At 41.0% G+C, this 21,184-nt stretch overlaps 1 protein-coding gene across 2 annotated transcripts in view; it reads right to left on the bottom strand.

The window, feature by feature from the left end:
• Window positions 1–21,184, bottom strand: part of LOC122816486 (transmembrane protease serine 12-like) — a 621,927-nt gene that overhangs the window by 166,393 nt on the left and 434,350 nt on the right. For both annotated transcript variants that reach the window (XM_044089311.1, XM_044089312.1), the window contains exon 5: window positions 5,164–5,306. In XM_044089311.1, the coding sequence (XP_043945246.1) occupies window positions 5,164–5,306 (143 nt within the window). The remainder of the gene's footprint in view (window positions 1–5,163; window positions 5,307–21,184) is intronic.

Raw genomic sequence — 21,184 nt, 5'->3', positions numbered from 1 at the left:
TGGTACAGTGGTAGTGTTGTTACTTCACAGCAAGAGGTTCTCCTGTTTGATTCTCCACTAGAGTGCCTTCTGTGTGGAGTCTGCATGTCCTCTCCATGGTCGAGTGGCATCCGAAAGACATGCATAAATGGGTGTGCCTTCACTGAAGGCTGGGTGTTGGGCTGGCAACTCGGCACCATAAAAATCAACTGCCAATCATAAGCGGACCAGAGTTCCACTGTGGTGACCCCTAACCGGGAAAAGCCGAAAAGATAAACAACATTGTTCAAAAAATATTAATAGTGAATAATACTAAATCACATTAATTCATCAAAAAAACTATATTTATAAAAAAAAATTAATAATCATGCTGCGAGCTTCAACAATGAAGTCATTTGTTTGAGTTCTACATTTTGGCTATTTGTTTCATGCTGTGACAGGCAGTTCCACAGTTGGGAAAAGAAAGGATGTGAGAGCTATGTCACCATGTGATGTGCATCAGCAATGACAAAGAAAGAACAGCTGTGTAGTTAACTTACCATAATCCAAGATGTTCAACTAGATTACGGTTGCAGTATTCTTTACATTGGGAACTTTTGCTACAAAGGTCCCATCTGCCTGGCCAGCCATGCCAGTATTTCTACACTAGGCATGAACCAGTATGCTGGAATATATGTCCGCACCAAACACAGAGCTATCCTGCCCTGATAAATATTTAGACAATGACTAACTTCATATGTTCAGTAATGTGTCTGAACCCTGATATGTTAACAATAGGTGTTTAATTTGAGAATACAGGATGTTTTTAGGGGAGGAAGGAAAGAAATTAGGGAATACTCTATGCCACCTGAAAAGCAAAACTTGAAGAGGACACCCCTAGAGGGGATAAAGGGATGGTATGGTAGTACAACAGTGATCTATCTGAACATCAAGCATTATGTTTAATTATTTACTCAATTGTACTATATTCTTCATCATGGATTAGTCCGACTGTGTAGAGGAATGGGGGTCTCCCTCCAAGTTTAGGATATCATGAAAAACAACCTTAAGATATCTACTTCATGTTCTATACTGAACATCCAAATTGTAAAGCTTAATGAAAGTATGGATTGAGGGCCTGTTTCAAGAATATTTTTAATGTCTACCCCTTGAGTAAAATCCCTTAAAGTAGCTACTGCTATGGTAGATTGGGCTTTCACTATGTCTGGGATCTGTTTGCCTTAATTTGTATAACAGAAGAAAAGTGCACTACAATTTCATCTGGAAATCGTTCATATAGACATTAGAAGGCCCAGTTTCTTACTTGGAAAAGACAGAAACAATTGGTCAGATTTTCTCAGATATTTTGTTTTCTCTAAATAAATCTGAGTTGCCCATATCTTAGGAATGAATAAGTATTTCTTCCTTGTTCTGAAAGTTTGGAAATAAAGCAGATAGACAAACAAACTGATTAAAAGTAAATTCAAAAACCAAATTTGGCATGAAAGAAAGGACTGTTCAAAGACTTACTCTAACATGGAAAATGAAAAAGGTAGTGTATGAAACTCAGAAATTTATCTTGCTGTGATTAAGGCTACTGACAAGGTAGCTTTCCAGGTTAAAACTTTCAAAGAAGAATTAGCACTGGACTCAAAAGGAGGAACAGTCAGCTTTTCAAATACCTAATTTAAATCCCAATGAGTGGTCAGTCTTGTTCTTTGAGGTTTAATGTGATGAACATCCTTGAGAAAGATTTTGATCTGATTAGAGTTAGATAAAACAGGATGTAGTGGCAAATGATTAGAAATAGCTGAAAGCTGTACGTTGATAGAAGTGTAGGGTAAGCCAGACTAAAGCAACTGACATTGATACTGAAGGACCAGTGGTGCTGCTGCTATTGTTGATGGCGCCCCATCCTCTATTTTGACGCCAGGCAGAAAGTCATTTCCACTTTGAAATATAAGACTTTCTGATGTTAGGTTTTCTAGTGTCTCTAAAATATGACATAACATTCTAGGAGAACAAGTGTCTGAAAGGAATTAAAATTGTATCATCCAAACTGTTAGCTTTAGAGTCTGTAAATTAGGATGTATCAGTGACTCCTTGTTTTGCTAGAGTAAAGAGAAGAGTGAGTCTGAAGGGTAAGTATTCTGACATATGAAACTCTCAAAAAAGTTGTTGAGTCTGAAGTGGTCTAGAAAAGTCTTCCAATCTGCTTTTTTCTTGAATAAAATCAATGTCCTCAATCAAGGTGGTAGCAATTCTTTTGAATTCTGATAGAAAAAAGTTTGAAACAATGGCTGGCATAAGGTACTACCAGTCTTTTAGAAGATGAGGAATGCCTGAGAGGGTTGGTTTGGAATTTTACTGAAGCTTAATCTACTATTATAATGCTTAAACTTCAAGAGTCTGGAGTGAGTGTTTACTATAATGGGAGGCAATCAGAAAGTCTGCTAACAATTCTAGGAGAAAGGGGAAAAAGGCTGACTGGGGAAGAGGAAGGGAAGCAGAACACAGATAGTCAGGGCTGATTCTGTTGGAAGCCTGGAACCCAGGCTGCTTGGTTTCCTAGTTACCTTTCCATTTTTTTATTAAATTGGGTTTTGCCTGATTTATGTTGTTGTTTGGATGTGGATTGCCATCTAAACAAAGAAGCTGGTTTTAAAGGGTAATTTCTGTCAAATATAGGTGTTGTAGAAAGAAAGAGTTGTTTTAGCCCTTGCATTACATTAACTCTCTCCTCAGTTTTCTTAAAGACTTTGGCAGATGGACCCTCAAACAAGTCTTTATACACAGGGGCATACAACAACTGGCCCTTAACATCTTCAGTTAACGGATGGAACCCTAGCAAAGCATGCCTTTGGATAACAGAGCAAGTAGCATCAGATCTAGAAGTTGCATAATGGCATCATATCTGCATTTTATGGAATATTTAGTGACTTGTGAGGCAGACTGAAGCATTTCTAAAAGATTTGTTCTCATTTCTTAGTTAGGAATTTTACTTTCTGACCTATATTGTCCAACAGGGCAAAAAGAAAATTACTGCTATTAATCTGACTGTTAATAGTCCTAAAAGGCATATTTGTAGATGCATAAACTTTTTTTTACGATATTTGTCTATGGCTCTGCTCTGTTTATCATTCAGAAGAGAGTTATGAGTAAGAACTAGTTTTGATCCCTTCTGTAAGTCCATAGCAATAACTGCAGGGACAGCAACAGTTTTTTTTTAATTTGTTTGAATCATGTACCCTGCACAATCTGCTACTAAATTTTTAAGATGGAGATTGAGAATCAGAGGTAAGACAGGCTGCTAAAAAGGCATGTTCCAGGGCTCCAAACACAGAGGGAATGGTCACAGGTTTGAAACATTCGTTCATCTTAGAAATGGTCTCCCTACCAACAAATAAATTCCGTCATTTGAATAATCAGAGTAAAGAGTGTCTTCCACATCTGACTCATATTCTGTGGGTGAGGAAATTTGAGACACAATCCAAACCTTCTAAATCAGAATGATCTTCTTCATAAGCTTCCCTTTTTCTTTTGGATGGAAGAGAAAAACTAGTTTGTCACAGCTCTAAGGCTTGTATAGCTTTTAACAATCTCTAAGCCAAAGTAAACAAGTCCTCTTGAAAAGTCTGAGTAACAGGTTTTTGAAAAGACAATTTGCTGGGAATAGAAGATAAATGTTTTGTTTTATTTTCTGCTACCTTTTCCATGTGACATCTGTCTGAGGCTTCTGTGCTTATGGGCAGACCTAATACACAACTGTCAATCTCTTCCCTCACAAGTATCTGGTGTACACCCTCTTCACCTTCTGAAATAATGACTCGAGGGTGAAGGGGAATCATAATCTGAGAGCTGATAGAGGAAATTACAAAAGGACAGTTAGTGGTCAAGAACATGCATTTTCCTGGTCATTATGACCTCCAAAAGGGTAATACTAAAGAGCCTGGGTGAAGCTGACATATGGTCCGTGAGCCTGCAAAAGTGCCTAACAGTGATCTGCCATTTTCAGTTTTGTAGAGGAAGTGGATGTCCTATCCGAATCATTCTCTTTTGTTTTGGGAACTTATCCCTAAGCTTCTTTTTAGCTGAATGGTTGAGCACCAAAGCTGAAAGAGATAATAAAACAGCCAAGAGACAGATGACTGCTTGTTCTCCAGATAATGGTTGTAGGGTATAAGGAAGCTTCTTTATGTTTTAGGAACAACCCCCTGACAGATTTTATAGGATTTTGTGTCATGTTATACCCTAGACAAAACAGACGTAGAGTGGTTGTCACGATAAGTAATTTCTCTACCACAGTTGTCATGATAAGTAATTTCTCTACCACAGTTACACACCCTCTATTTTAAGACAGACATGTGGGAAAAGAAAGAAAAGGCAGCATGGTGGTGCAGTAATTAGCATTGTCACCTTATAGCAAGAAGTTCTCTGTCTCAATTGTCAGCTGATGTACCTTCTGTGTGGACTCCGCATGTCCTCCCTGTGTTTCCCCTGGATGCTCTGATTTCCTCTCACATTCCAAAGACCTGCAGTAGGTGGACTGGACACTCTAAACTGGCCATAGCTGTGAGTGTGTGCTATGGATGAACAACTGTGGCAGGGCTAGCCACTCAATGGTGTGAATTTTAACTCTAACTGTTAAAGTGACAGCCCAACACCATGTGCAAAAATGGGAAAAGGGGTTGTGGATGGATGGATGTGGGAAAAGAAACAGATTCTATACAAAAAGAAGAAAGAATCTCCATTGGGGTACTTACCATCCTCAGCTTTGGAGGGTGAAAACAATGAAATGGCAAACTGTTCATGATGCTGATAGATGTCTGCTTATACAAACACAGCAAGAAGGTTCTGAATATGATGTAGATGTATGCTCCTGTTATACCAGTGTGTGCATAGGGTAGATGTAGGTTTTTTAGGGGAAGGATTCTAAGCTTTCCTAGGCTGGCTAGGTGGACAGAACCTTTGTGGAGAAAGTCCCTAATGTAAAGAATACTTTAACAGTATTCTAATGAAGAACATAATGTGCCATTTGCACACAAAAAATAAAACTTGTGTCTTTGTATTTCGTTTGCAAAAAACATACAGCTGATCAGCAGCTTGGACATTTGGAAAGACCAACATTTTTGATGAGCATATAGTTTGCATTGTCTTTCCACATTTCAGTCATAACATAAGTTAGATACCAGCATTTAAAATTACCTTATACATTTCATCTTTTACAAACTGTTCACCAGCACAAATTACATCTTCAGTTAGTATTCCTGCATACATTCCCGTCTCATTACAGATGTCAGTGGTTGTTACTTTAATTTCGGATGTTAGTAATTCATCTGAATATTCACCTGGAAGAAAAAAGTAATAAATCTTTGGTCTATGTTCTGTCTTAAACTTTTGAACAGGTTAGAAAAAGTACCACAGACATCTTAAAGTTAAAACTAACCACATTGCCATCATGTTAATTACATATAGCAGTCTTGTGAACCCTATTAGACAGTATAGCAAGTCATCTGATTCTTACAGTTGTAGGCAAGTTAAAAACTTTATATGTTATTTCCAGAGTTGCAGCTTTTGGAACATTGTAATGCACCACCAATAAGATGGCATTAGCCTCAAAGTTTAGATTCTCGCATATGTACCCTCTTACATTGGACTAATCATCCATCCTTAGCCCTCCACAGAAGTTCCAAAGTTAATTTATCCAGTGAATGTTTTACAGCACACCAGCAACTGACTCCCTGTCTCCAAAAAAATGCAGAAAGTGGGATTAATGGCTGGAAGAAGATAAGCTAGTATACAGGGTGATGGAAAATAAAATAAAAACAAACAAAAAATGTGTAGAAAATGCAATACGGCATGTGCTAGAAAGCAGAATTCAAGCACATTATGCATAAATGCTTTCTCAAAGGGACACTATCAAGGTACAGCACAACATACACACAAAAATACACATTCTGCAGGATTTAATAAACTCCATGTAGGTTTTGCGCACAGCCTACACAGAGTGTTTTCGTGTATGAGATACTGTTCATCGTGCAGCACTGCACCATGAATATTAATGATGAGCAGCGTGCGTAAGCAAGGTTTTGTTGGTTGCACCAGTGTTGCTGGCTGTGAAACCTGTAGACTCAAGAATGTGGATCATACCACCCAACCTTTCAGTGCAAGAAATCCGGACAAACACTAAACTAATAAAGGAACAAAATGCCAAAAATAGGGAAAGATTTACTATATTGGTCTGATAACTGTAGAAAGCAGGTAGAATGATAAGATTTGTGTTAGCATGCATGTTAAGGATATGAAGTACGAAACTGAAATGTATGTCATTATGTACTGACTTCAGTCTTCAGTGATTTCCCAGTGAACCACACATCTGGGCAGTCTGTAAAAATCTGGACCATCTCCTATTTATTATATTTTTATTTATTTATGTATTTTTTTGGCCAGTGTTTGTGCGATGCACCGCCTGACATAAACATAACATAAACATATTTAGCTGTGCTCACCTGGTTCGCATGAAGAGCAGCAGCGCACAAACTGGAGGAATGGACCACCCAGGTTGTAGACAGGACCTAGACAGCCACAAATAAAAACCGGATGCATTTAATTAATAATATTGTGCATCGCACAAACACAGTGAGTGGCATTGCACTACAATTAATAGCAAGAACCTTACAATAACTACTAAGATAGGGTATATGTCACTAGTCCTGTGGCAGCAGGTATTAAGTGTAGATGTGGACTGCAGATGGTCCAGGATTCTAGTACAGGGTGTGCCAGATTTTGTTTTACTGTTGTGAGACTGCAGATTATAGCAATGAAGTACAACATACACAACTGTTTTCTCAGCCTTCTTGTGGTAACAGCTGTAAAGGAGAACCATAGACATGGTACATTTGACTAGCACATTTACACAAGTGCCTGTATACCAAATAACCCAGATGTTGCAGTGCTTGCCATTGTTGCACATCACTTAACATTGTGTAAACATAGTGACCAGCAGTGTGTCTGCACAATAGTAAGTGACGCATAATGATTTCAAATATTGCAAAATCAAAATGTGCACATCATGAGATGTGCAGTAGGTGGGAAAACAGCATACAAAATGCAATTGGAGGTAAATGCTCATTATACATTGAGCTTGAGCTATGGCAGGAATGTTAGGAGTCGCTAGTGAGGGTGTGCACTTTTGGGTGCAGAGGTGGGGTATCCAGGAGTTCAAAATTTTTGTTGGACTCCTAGTTAAGGACATGGCCCCTATTGCTGCACCAGGACTACTCAGGCTCAGAATATAAATCTGAAGCTTGGAATAGTATTGCCAGGATTTTAACCAGTACTACAGGTATCTTCCACACTGGTGAGCAATGCAGACATCACTTTGATGATTTCCAAAGGAGGAAGCGGGATACCCTTGATCATTGGATCAGGAAATTTCATACAGGGGTCACCCTACATATATGTAAGTATCAGTTTCAGTGAGTAACTGTAAGAGTTAAAAGCTGAATATAGTCAAGACTGGTATTCATAATGGTGTTCTGTTCTATTTTTGCCACAGCTGCTGCAGCGCACTCCTTGAATATCAGGTTCCATGCTACATGGTTGGTAAGGATGCGAGAAGCATATGCTATGTATGTATCAGAACAGTACTGTCTAAATATTATACTATTAATAATAATAATTTGTTTAGTAATTTAGTAGCATCAAAAGGTAAGGACTGCTTAGCTGTTATTTAATACAGTTGTATCAAATTAAGCATGCATATCTCAACTGTAAAAGAAACTATGCATGCCTTAGTCTGCAACGCAAAGCAATAGTTCCATATTCTCAAATAACAATGAGCATGCATCTGTAAACTGTAAAGGGGAAGTATGCATGCAGTAGTCTTTAGGATAAAATAACAGTACAGTATATGAGAATAGTCATCGGCTGTGGGTGCAAAAACCACGCTTCCCAAATATACAGTGCTGTTATGTTTTCACCATTATTGGCATGTAGCTTCATAGCTCTATACTGGTGGCATAGATGGCCTAAGGAAAATGTAATCAGTATAATTGGAACATGCATATGTGCAATACATGCACACATCAAGGATTGCTGGCTGCAATCTGTATCATAGTGTGCCTCTGTTATGAACTGGGTAGTTTTAAAAGTGAGGAAGAACTTATTAGGAATTTGTAGTGGTAAAAGTAAAGGTAACATAATAGAGTCAAATAATTGTATCAATGCTTTATATGAGTTACTAATGTTCTCCCTTTTTTTCTCTCACCCCCAACCCTTTTCTCTCTCTTTTTTAATTTATTTTTTGTTATCCCACAGGACTGTGGGGAAAGCCTGTCCTATGGGATCCACCTGGCCTCACTCCAGTGGCTACAGCACTGCTGCCCAGCAAATTTGGTGCACAACCTGGTAGCAACCCCTCTGCCGCCCCTGCATTACTTGGCCCATCAGGTAATTCTGCCCTGGAGGATAGGCCTGTGGCTCCCTTTAGGAGCAGTGGCAGAGGTGGTGAGTTTTATTACCTGACAGGAACTGCCAGGGATGGTGTACAGGATTGTGCACTGCACTGTGGGCACACGTCTACACTGGATGGAGTGCCTGCTTTCCATCCTTGTGCAGAGCACTCATAGGAGACATAGACATGGGGCACTGCAGTGAGTGGTGCAGTGAAGTGACAGTGCTGATAGTCCACTGGGTGAGGACTAGATTCTCACCATCAACCACCTCAATGTGTATAGGACCTGGATTTTCCACCCTCTCCCCAACCATGGTGTTTACCTACCTCTTATGTCCTTCACCATCCCTGTCTCTTGTCTTGTTTGTCTTGTCTATCTGCATTTGCTTCTTCACCCACCCAACTTACATCACTTAGATATTCATACATCTCTTCCCTAACATTTCTCTCCCTCTCAAAAAAATGGGCACCTGTCTCATAAAAAAAAAAATTGCCTCATTTTTATTTATTTATTTATTTAAATTTGTTGACCGGGAGTGTCCGACTGGACGTAGGTCCATTTTCAGTGGAGGCCCGGGGAGAAAAGCTCCACAGTAAAATAAACAGACAGTAGTTACATTGGATTACATAGCGATTAACAATTTAACATAGCAATTACTTACAACATATTTACAGATGAAGAACATAGTACATCAGTAGACAACTAGAATCTTTATCTGTGAAGTACATAACAGACATTAACAAATGTTACAATGAGAAGTTCCTGCTGTATAATAAGTACTAGGCTTATGAGCACCTGAGCTTGCTATAATCAAGGTAGTTAGTGGAGTGGAAAGAAAGGTAGTGGTTGGATGGGGTGGATGATATTAGAGTGGGAGTTGCAAGGGCATAGCCAGCATGTTTTTAGGTGCGCTTTTAGTAAAGTTTTGAAGTGGGTGCATGATGGTACGGAGGTAATTGTGGGTGGGAGTGAGTTCCATAATTTGGCTATGGCTGCTTCACCAGCAGAGTTATTGGCTTTAGTAATCTGCAAGTGATTTTTGTTGCTGGATCTTAGTGGTCTGGTGGTGCGATAGGGTTGGAGTAGATTCTGGAGGGATGGGACATTTAGTAGATGGTTTACTAGTTTGTGGGCGAGTGAGAGTTGATACCACTGAAGGAGGTGAGGGAGTTCAAGCCAGCCCAGTTCAGCAAGTGAGAGACAGTGGTGACTACGGTAGGATGCCCCTGTGGCGAATTTGGCGATTTTGTTGTAGCAGGTCTCTAGCTTGTTTAGATCACATTGCCTTAGGTTGGTATATATTGGAGAGGCATAAAGTAGGGTGGAGATAAGGTGGGAATTTGCTACTGAAATCTTTGCTGCTTTGGTGAGAAATTGCTTATTCTGTATAACGCTCCTAGTTTTTTGTGGACTTTTTTTATGGTCATGGATATGTGAATGTCAAATTTTAGTTTATTGTCTATTTCCACTCCTAGCAATTTGTTGTGTTCAGTTGGGTATATAGTGGTGTTGTCTTTTGCTGTGATGTTAAAGTGAGAGTTGTTTTGAGTATGTTTGGTGGGTTGGAAGATGAGTAGTTTAGTTTTGTTTGGGTTGAGTATTAATTGGGCATCGGATAACCATGTTTCAACAGAGGAAAAGGCTTCCTGTGTGACTTTTTACAGCTTTGGTAGGGACTGGGCTGAGCAGATGATGGTCGAGTCATCTGCGTATTGTATGAGTGTGCCATGTTTGGTGGCAGATGCTAGATTATTGGTGTAAACAGAGAAGAGTAGGGGTCCAAGGATGGATCCTTGGGGGACCCCTATGGAGTCAGGTAGTTGGGGAGATATGTCATTCTGCCATGCAACGGATTGCTGACGGTCAGACAGGTAACTCTGAAACCAGTTGGTGACTGATTGTGAGAAGGATAGGTTATTGAGGACAGAGATAAGTTGTGTGTGTGGGACCATGTCAAATGCTTTAGATAGGTCTAGGAAAGTAGCAGAGGAGAGATAGCCATTGTTTTTATGCTGAAGGATAGTGTTAGTAAAGGAGAGTAAGGCAGTGGTGGTGCTATGGTTTGGTCTGTCTCATACATAGCTCTCCATTTTGCACACTTGTCTTCATGACACACATGATTCAGTCCAATTCCCTATACGACAGATTGTGTTGTGGTCACTCATCTCTATGGAGGTGACAGTCCAAATTCAGCTAAATTGGTGAATATATGTTAATGTTTTATTCTTGAAGAAATGGATAGCTATGGTTCTTTCCTACATCCTTCCTGCACATTCTTGCATTCCTTTCACTTTGTTCTTCCCCCTGCTTGCTCCCCATTTCACCACTTTCCTGTCTTTCCCATTTCTTTTCTTTAAAGCATAATTGTGAGATGGTGTGCATTGTGCACTAATGTGCGGCTACAGCAAAACCAGTTATAAATGTTATATACAGTTCATAGGTTCATAGGGTGTGCTAGGCTAATGGCCCTGGAGCCTTTACAAGCTTACCCCGTAGGATTACCTTGGCATTGTGCCACCCGACCTTAGTTCCCAGTGCCTCTGTCAAGTAGAGCCTCTGGAGTGATCCCGGGGTGAATTTTATATTGGACATCAGTACCATCTAGCCATATTTTAGAGACTCCATACCAACTATCACAGTTCAGAATTTGGATTTACACATAAAATTATTTAAAACTATTACATACATCTGGATTAAAACCCAGTACCAGCTGTACATAAAAATAAATGTATCACTGCATTAACAGGTGGGGCTACAGACTCAGTTGATAAGCAGGTGAATTTTAAAGTCTGTATAGGCAATGGCAGACTTAACTGCTGTTGTATACACCTGCTGCTTAAGTGAATCTCTGGCTGCAGTAATTAATGCACTTAATGCAGTGATAAGTTCCTTTTTGGGGCAAATGGCACTGGTTCCAAGTCAAATACAGCAATAGCTAATACACTGAACTATTTTGGTAGTAGTATTGCTTATCGATACTGCGGAATGCACAGCATCCTGCATCTTCATGCACTACTGCTGTATAAAACTAAATAGGTTTCACACAATAATGCTTTATAAAACATTACAGGGGATCGTGCAATGCTGCTTCATACAAATTTAATGGGGAAGATACAACATTAGTGCCATGCAAAGCAAGCACAGGGGAATACAAAGGGAACTCTTTGCTAAAGTGTGTCAGTTTCTACTGAATGTATTAAATACATCTGTTAGCTAACTGACTCTGTAGCAGCAAATGCTAATGCATTGTGGTTGGAGGCAGATTTTGCTGGGTTTGAATATGGTGGAAGTAGTAATTTTGCAAGTGTGTATGATACTCTAAATATAACTACTTATATTGCTGCCTTTTACCGTAGCTTTGCATTGGTGCACTGTGCACACCATTGCACAATAATATATACATATATATATATATATATATATATATATATATATATATATATATATATAAATATATATAGGTAGTGCATGGGGCAGCAGAGGGGATGCTATCAGGCCATGCAGCAGATGTTTTATAAAACAGTACTGCTTGATACCCAGATTTGTATGGTGCAGTTGTGCAAATGTTAACATTGTCACCTCACAGCAAGAGGTTCTCCAGTTCGATTCTCAGCTGGGGTGCCTTTTGTGCAGAGTCTGCATGTCCTCCCTGCATTCATGTGGGTTTTCTCCAGGTGCTCTGATTTCCTTCCACATTAGAAAGACATGCGTCTGGAGTGTTTCCCCCTGCTGGCCTCTGCTGAAAATTAGCTTGTTCTAAGTCAGACTTTAACGGTTAACAAATGTTAAATAAATAAAATAATAAAATGTGCTGGGCAGTGGTGCTGTAGCCTGTGGAGTGGGGGCAGGAAGATCCCATGGGACTGGCCTACCCCACTGTGCTGTGGGGAAAAAATATCAAATTTAAAAAAAAGAGAGAATAGTGTTGGGGTGAGAGAAAAAAGGGAGAACATTAGTAACTTTATATGTGACATATAAAGCATTCATACAATTATTTGACTCTATTCTGTTACCCTTGCTTCTAACACTAACAACTCCTAAAAATATCTCATTTACTGTTAAGACTACCCAGCTCCTAACAGATGCACTATATACTACAGATTGCAGCAAGCTAACATTGATGTGTGTATATATTACACATATGCATGTTCTAATTATACTGATAGTTTACAGCAGGCCAGTGGTGACACTGCTTTAGAGTTCTGATGTTACATTGCAATATCAATGAAAACTTGACAGTATTGTATATTTGTGAAGTGTGGATTTTCAAGGCACAACCTATAACTACTGTGTAATAGTGAACTGTTGTTTTAGCCTCCAGACTAATGCATGCATACTTGCCTATTACAGTTGAGAAATGAATGCTCAATTTGATCTGACTGTATAATAAACAAATAAAATCATCTTTTCTTTTAACGCTAAACTAACAGTACTGTTCTGATGCATACAGACCACATGCTTCTCACATCTGTGCCAGTCTAGTTGCATGTGTTTGCACATTCAGTTCTCGGTTTGTGACTGCTGCAGAAAAAAACAGAATACGCTTAAGCATACCAATCCTGACTCCATACAGCTTTTAACTCTTACAAGTAGTCTCAGTAAGTGATACTTACACATCTACGGGGTGCCCCCAGTCCTACATTCCTTGATACAACAGTTGAGAGCATTCTTCTTCCTCATCCTGAGGTCTCTGTAGTAATTCCTACATTGTTCACCAGTGTGGGGGATACAGGTAGCACTGGTCAGAACCTGGGTCAGACTTTTCCATGCCTCTGCCTTGTAATCTAAGCTACAGTAGTCCCTCTGCAACAGCCCATGCCCATGTTCATTCACTCAGTAGGAGTCCAACAAACACTTTGGACTCCTGAACATTGCATCTCTCTGCCCAGAATCTCATAACCTCTCCAGGAACGCCTGCAGATCAAGACCAATGTAGAATGATGTTTTCCTGCCAATTGCAGGTATCATTCTTATTGGGAATGTGTACTTTCTGTTTTTTTGCAATATTTGAAGGTGTTGCTCATCATCACCATCACTCAAACACATTGTGGGAGAATGTGCAATGCAGATAGATGTGTTTGCGCTTTGGCCAGTAGTATTAATTGAATGCATGTGGTGTATGTTTGTGGCTATCTGGGTCTTGTCTGTTATCTGAGTGACCCATTTGCCTGGTTTGTGCACTGCCACTCTATGCACAAATGAGATGCACATAGCCAAAACCATACGTGCTAAGAGGCACATCATACAAACAGCCCCCCCCCCCGAAAAAAAACAAAAAAAAAATAGTATAAAAATGGAGAATTAGTTGAAATGTAGAAAATCAGTCTATGACATACACAGTAGAAAATGTTAGTACACATGACATATGGCTACATAGGTCTGGATCCCAACTCTCACTGTAATGCACCATCAGAAAACAGGAGGGGGACTTATCCATCTTTGACCCACAAGCAGTTTTGCTGAAAATACATGACATAATTCCTCACACAACCAAGAGCAACTGAATGTACAGTGTTAACAAGGCATGACCTGCTATTTGTAAATGTATTCTATTTAATATATGTGAATGTATTGCACTTAGTGTTCAGACATCCTGTTATGATTATTCTTTGCAAATATACAGCTGTGTCCTACTTTCTGTGTTTCTTGGTCATTCATCAGTTATCTGACCAGTACTCAGAGGCGTGCAGTGTGTAAGCCAGTCTATATCATTTACCTTAAAATGTGTGAGGATATAAACTGGGAACATGATGACATGCAGTTGCCATCAAATTAAGGGAAGGTTGGATGGGACAAACAACCATAAACTGCTGTTTTGGGAGTTGGGAACAAAGGTGGGTTCATGTCATGGAACACGCAAGGGTATAATGTTCTTTCAAGGGGGTGGACCCAGGCTGAATTACTGTTATGGCACAAACAAATATATGTTGCCCTTTTTACTCTTCTTGTTTTGCATCCTGCCAGTTTGATCTTGTGAGGGTGGTGAAGCCAGAAACTGTGTGCCTCATTACTTTCTAACTTTTCTCTGTTATGATTTTCCATTATAAACATACGGTGCTAAACTGCCAGCATGCAGAGATCATCAGTACTTTGGGGAGATGTCAGTGTCTGACACTTTGAGGCCTAAGGCCTACTACTTGCTAATGAACATATACAAGTCAAATAACTCTCTGCTGTATCATGTTACATTAATTTCTGTACAAATCTCCCATCTTGTAGTTGCTTACAATACCAAATGATGAAATACCACAACTTGTCATAATATTATATACAATACAGTACAAATTCAGGACTTACCTTGTAAATGCAGCAGTTGCCACAGTGTTAGGGCAGGGCTGAATGTGGTGCAAGCAGTACACAGCCAATAAATGGGGGAGGTAAATGCTGTGGCTCTGAGTTGAGGCTGGCAGATGTCACAGGGTTCCTGTATTGTGTTCCTGTCCATCCTGTAGCACTCTACAATGTCCATGTCATGTATGTTGTGAGAAGTTAAATATGGCCTGAAAACTCTACTCTGTCTCAGCCTAGGCCTACTGGCAGTAGCAGCAGCAGCAACATTGCTTGCAGCCTGTAGCACATGCAAATGGAGTTAAGCAGCAGCTCCTAACATTCTGACTGTGTAGACTTTCTGTGTCTGTACTCCACTACTTTTGAAATCTACAGGAAAAATAGCATAGAGTCTACATGGTTGATTTATAACTTCTTAAATAGTTCCACCAGATTGGTTGATTAGGATGTAGTTCAGCTGCTTATGCTGCAATTACCATCTCTGAAACATAGCCTAGACATCTGCAATTCATTAATAATCTACTCCAGTATAAAAATGCAAATGTGTAGCTAGCCAAACTGATGGTGAGGATAATTGCTATATGTTCTGAAAAGCAAAATATTTCCAAAGCTATCTTTACAGAGGAGTACTGAACTCCAGCAGGTATGTTCTCATTTTGTTACCTGCATAATGTATATACAGGAATATATTAATGAATAATGTGAAGCAAAGTCTTTTACACTGTTAGATTGTTGACAATACATGAAAATAGTAAGCTGTGTGATACATATTTACAAATGTTTCAGGGCTAGGTCCTTCGAAAGCACGTTTGTTTAACATTTCAAAGATGTTTTATTAGTAAAATGGTTCATGTGCCTGTTGTTTTGTGGGTGAGGGGAGCAAAGAGAAGTAACTCACAAACTGTTATGGACTGTTCTTTTGGGGGGGAGCACAGATGAGTAACTGCTATGGCACATTGATGGATATGTTGCTCTTGCTACTCTCCTTGTTTTGCATCCTGTCTGTTGCTAGTATTCCACATCTGTAGAATGTTTTATGTTTTCCTCGTGGGTACTACTGACTGCCTACCTTAATTGTTTTATCTGGTAACATTTATTTTGTAGTTATGTGAAACATATGTGTATTATCATTCTGTTGTCTTTTTGAATCAAAAATGTCATTGAGTCACATACCCCTCCCCCTTCAGTGAGGCCAAGAATACAATAATTATTGATGCACTCCATCAACATGAGGTTTTTCTTCTTGGAAGGGGTCATCCCAATATATCAGAGAGGCTGAAACTATGGCAGCAGATCATTGCAAACATAAATTCCATGGGTGACCATGGCAGTACTTATGCGCAGGTGCACCACAGGGCCACTGACATGGTAACATCTGCATGGAGGCATGCAGCTGATGTTGCCCAAGACCAGAGAGTAACCAGTGGTGGGCCTGCTGCAGAACCACCTCTCACCTGCAATGAGGAATTCCTGGCAAATTTTCTACAACAAGACAACTCACAATAGAGTGGCCCACAACATGTGATTGATGTTGATGCCACTCCTTCTCAGTCCCAAGAAGAGCTTCTAGGTAGGCTTTGTTATATGACCAGTTCAATACTGTTGTATAAGTAAAACAATTGAAATAAAAGTTAGCTCTCTGTCACATGTCTTTTTTGGAGAGGGGATTGAAGATTGGTACAGTGATAAGCTCAGTTTGGAGTCATCAGCCATGTTCTTGTTAAACTTACACTTCATGCAGATAGAGAGGAGTATGGTTCGATTCTCAGCTAGAGCGTCTTCTGTGTGGAGACATGTGTGAATGGGCATACCTTCATTGAAGGTTGTGCATCAGGCCTGGCAAGCCGGTACTTAAAAATCAACTGTCAATCATTAGCGGACCAGAGTTCTGCTGTGGCAACCCCTAACCAGGAAAAGCTGAAAGACACAAACAAATATGTAGTACCCCCTGTCTTACTGTTAAATGCAATGATGTTGGCTTTACCTCTTGCTTAACTTACTTCAGGACCATCAGGGATCCAGCAATGTATGTCTCCTGCAGACGGTAAGACAAATAAAGTTATTTCAGTACTACAGATCAATTTTATAGAAATATCATAATGTGTCATTTTAGACTTGTTGGGTGTATTGCTGTACTGTCTGTAATAGTGGCATCACTGTTAGTTGTTTAGCATATATTGCACTATAGTAGTGCAGGTATTAATGTATGCCTGTGTTTCTTCCTTTTTATCACAGGTGATCATGACAATGGGAGTGTGGGTCCTCTGCCACCTGATGTCAGTGTCTCGACACTGATGATGATGGTGGCAAAACTGAGACATAGTTGGTGGTGCAGAGGTTGAATCTCACAGAGGTTGACATCCAGCCTCCCCATCTTTTTCCCCAGACAAAGCCAGTAGATCTACACCTACCCAGTCCATTGAGGCCACAGATAAAGGATAGGTGGAGGGAGAGGACATAGAGCATGGAAGTGTGGCCACTGTAGCTTCAGTGCCTGTTGAGTCTGGCCATAGCCAAAGTGTTGGCTAGGTGACACGCAGAATGGTTGCTGGGGGGTGCTTGGAGGGGGAGTGCTGTCCCTCTTCCACCTGATGCAGGTGTCTGTTGTTGTGTCACTCAACGTATATTTAGGGCCATCATGGAGGCACAAGCACATTCAGAAAGAAGCTCCAAACAAATGCTCAGAGTTGTGAATGTGGCACAGTCTGACATATGTAACTTCCTCCACCATGTCACAGATTCCCTGGATTGGATGAATGACACATTGGAATGAGGGGTGTCTGTGATGGGCTGAGGGGTGTCTGTCATGGAACAAGCAGTGTCTGTGATAGAACGTCTGATGGGAGGGGAATGGAGTCCTCATGGGCATAGGTCAGCCACAACATCTGCTGATAGCCAATGTGGCCATGCTCGATAATGCTCCCATAGTGGCAGTACATCCTCTGATCCATCTGTGAGTGTGCTGCCCACACCCAGACATGGCAGACCATGGAGTCATGGTCCTGGGTATTTCCATGAAGGGAGCACATCCAGCAGTCATCGGTCATGCACAGGTAGTAGCTTGCATCTGATCTTGGGCATGGAGGTGCCAATGCAACTCTTTGTAGAGCCAGTTCTCATGATTAGTGTATTCTCTTGTAAGGGTTGTGAAATCAGGAACTGCAATGTGTGTGTCATTACTTGATAACTTTTCTCTTTAATGTTTTCCAATACATACGTATGGTGCACATCATAAGACATGTCATCACATTCACATCTCAGGACCGTATGATATCACTGTAGTCAAACTTATCAGGACAGTAATATAGTATAATGTTCTCTTTTTGCATGAACCTCACCAGTCACATGCAGCAGCAGCTGAACAGACCACATGGCTTCCTCATCAAGATAACACAGGGACTACTAACCATGACATGATGTATGTGGGTAGATTAAAAGACATGTCACCGTCAACTGTCTGGTATCGCATTAAGTTGTAAATGTTATTCTAATCTTCTTACTTTTGGTTGAAGCACTTGGCTTCAAGACAGTTGTCTTACGTGAAGAAGGTTTGCAGTCTACACTCTTGTGGGAGGTGAGTGTAGCCTCTACCCTTCTGAGCTGGGAATTATTATTTGAATGCTTATTGTGCCTGCTGTTCTAAGTGTCTTTGTTATGGTTTAAGCACTTAACCTCGAAAAAAAGAAGTTATGTACTCACCATAATGTTCCATGTTTGTAGTCCATCTCGCCCTTCATTCTTACACATGGGTTGGGAGCCGAACCATAACTGTCTGTGAATGTCCAATTGATGAAATCTGTATTCTGCTGCGTTGGAATAATTAGAAAAGAACACCAGAGGCTCTATAGTTTGGTTCAAGTTATTATGTGAGCACACCTTAGGGACAAAAAATGGATTTGTGCGAAGAGATACTCTATCTTTGTGGAAAATCATAATAAGGGGGCTTGATAGACAGTGCTTGTAACTCTGATACCTGTCTAGCAGATCTGATGGCCACCAGAAACAAAGTCTTCCAAAACAGAAACTTCAACAAACATGAACGAGCAAGTTCAAAAGGTGGAGACGTTAATTTGGATAGGACAAAGTTTAGATCCCATGAACATACTGGTTCCTGAAAGGAAGGTCTCAGCAAAGTGGCACCTTTAAGGAAGGTTTTACACAATCTGTGTGACATCAGAGTAGACTCATGTTGACCGAAATGAAAGTTTGATATTGCTGCTAACTGAACCCTTATTGTGGCAGCAGCAGAACCCTGGTGAAAAAGTTCAGACAAGAATTCCAAAACCACTGGAATGGATGTGGTGTAAGGGTCAACATTTCTTTCCTCAGCTCAGATAATAAAACTTCTCCATTTGCTGATGTAGAACTTTCTAGTGGAGGATTTGTGAGAAGACGTGATTATGTGGGTCACAGCGGGTGAAAAATTATGAAGCCTGACTAGGGATGGAACTGGAACAGCCAAGCTGTCAAATTGAGGGTGTGAAGGCTGGGATGAAGAGAGCCCGACGTGCATCAAGAGATCTGGCACTGGGTCCAGAGTCCATGGATCATCTAGTAGATGAGGCCCGAGAAAGGGGAACCAAACCTGATGAGGCCAGTAAGCAGTGATGAGAATCAATTTGCTTCCCAACAGTTTCACTTTATGAATCACCTTGGTTATGAGAGGAAAGGTCAGGAAACCATAAAGGAGACCCAGGGTCCAATCGTGAACAACTGCGTCCCTCGGTAACTCCCCCGGAGGGGGGATAAGGGAAAAGTAGTTGCTGCATTTGGAGATGATCAGACTGGTGAAAAGATTGCAGCAAGGCTGTCCCCATCTGCGGAAAATCGGTTCACTATTTACTGCTTCAGAGCCCACTCGTGAGGCATCAAGATTGCCCGGCTGAGTTTGCTGGCTATCACGTTGGTTGTCTCTGGGATGTGCGTTGCCACTAGAAAGCGCTAGGAAGATATTGCCCATTTCCAAACACGAATAGCTTTTCGACAAAGGGGATAAGATCTGGTCCCGCCTTGTTTGTTGAGATACCATACTACTAACATGTTGTCTGATTATATTGCTATCATCCCAAGAGGAAGAATGTCATGGAGTGCTTGCAATGCCAGAAGCACCACCATCATCTGTAGAACACTGATATACAGGTGGGCCTCGTGATCTTACCATGTGCTTTGGACAGTTCTGCCTAGATAATGCCCCCCTACTGTGAGGCATCCGTGGTCACAATAGCAACAGGTTGGAGAGGAAGGAATGGGGAGCCTGTCGTTAGTTGGTTGGGTTGGATCCACCAACTGAGGTCCTTTTTGCAAGACTCTTAAAATTATGTGGTGGGATACAGGCAGTTGTTGGAAGGACCACTGGGACGGTAGGAGCCATTGAAGAATCCGCATGTGTAATCTGGCAAGAAGGACTAGCAATGTGGTGGAGGCCATGGTCCCTAAGAGTTTCAGCACTGTCTTTGCCTTGACTTTTCAGAAGAGGGGTAGATGAAGGACTTGTTGTATGAGGTTCTGTGCTCTTTCTGCTGGAAGATAAGCTAATATGGTGACTGTGTCTATTTCTGCGCCTATAAAAGTCACAAATTGAGAGGGTGATAAGGCAGACTTTTCCCAATTTATACTAATCCCCAACTGGGCACAAAGGTGGATAGTGGAATCTGTTTTGAAGAAGTAGATGCCTGGTGGAGGTTGTCAGGAGCCAGTCGTCCAGGTATGGAAACACTTGGAATTCTAGACGTCTCAGGTGAGCTGTCACTACTGCCATACACTTGGTGAACACCATGGGGGCTGTGGTGAGACTAAAGGGCAGAGCATGAAACTGGTAGTGAGTGGCTCCCAGCCAGAAGCATAGATGGCTCCGCGATGCTCTGTCCATTTTTATGTGGTAGTATGCATCTTGGAGGTCTAGTGAGCACATCCAAGTGTCTTTCCCTAATAGAGGGAGTATAGACTGCAGTGTCACCATCCGGAACTTGTCCTTCTTTACTGATTTGTTTAATTTGCTGAGGTCCACGATGGGCCTCCAATCCCCTGTACGTTTTGACACTAAAAAGTATCTGGAGTAAGTTCCAAATCCTACCTGGTCTGCGGGGACGGTTTGGATGACTCTGTTTGTGAGCAGCTTGTTCACTTCTACAGTTGCTTGATCCCTGTGATTGGGTGGAACATTCGGGATCCTCTTGGGAACATGAGGTGGAAGAGAAAAAGTATGGAATAACCTCTGGTGATAATTTTTTGTACCCATTTGTTTCGGGTGATGCTCAGCCAGGCTTCTGGATACAAAGAAATGCAACCCTGACTGGCTCCAGAGAAGCACAGCCGGGCCCCACATCAGGAGCGCTAATAGGGTCGACCTCGAAACAAATCGGTGCCTCCCTGGTTTTGCAGTCCGCCCTTGCCTCTAGGGCGATGTCTACCATTTACTCCTCTTCCTCTGCCTCTGAAGGAGGAGTCACCCTGTGCATCTTGGAAAAACCTCTGGGACTTCT

The sequence above is a fragment of the Protopterus annectens genome, chromosome 12.part0, assembly GCF_019279795.1.
Source record: "Protopterus annectens isolate FY-2018-M chromosome 12.part0, PAN1.0, whole genome shotgun sequence".
NCBI lineage: Eukaryota > Metazoa > Chordata > Ceratodontiformes > Protopteridae > Protopterus > Protopterus annectens.
The sequence above is the reverse complement of the archived record's forward strand: the minus strand, read 5'-3'. Positions and strand labels throughout refer to the sequence as shown.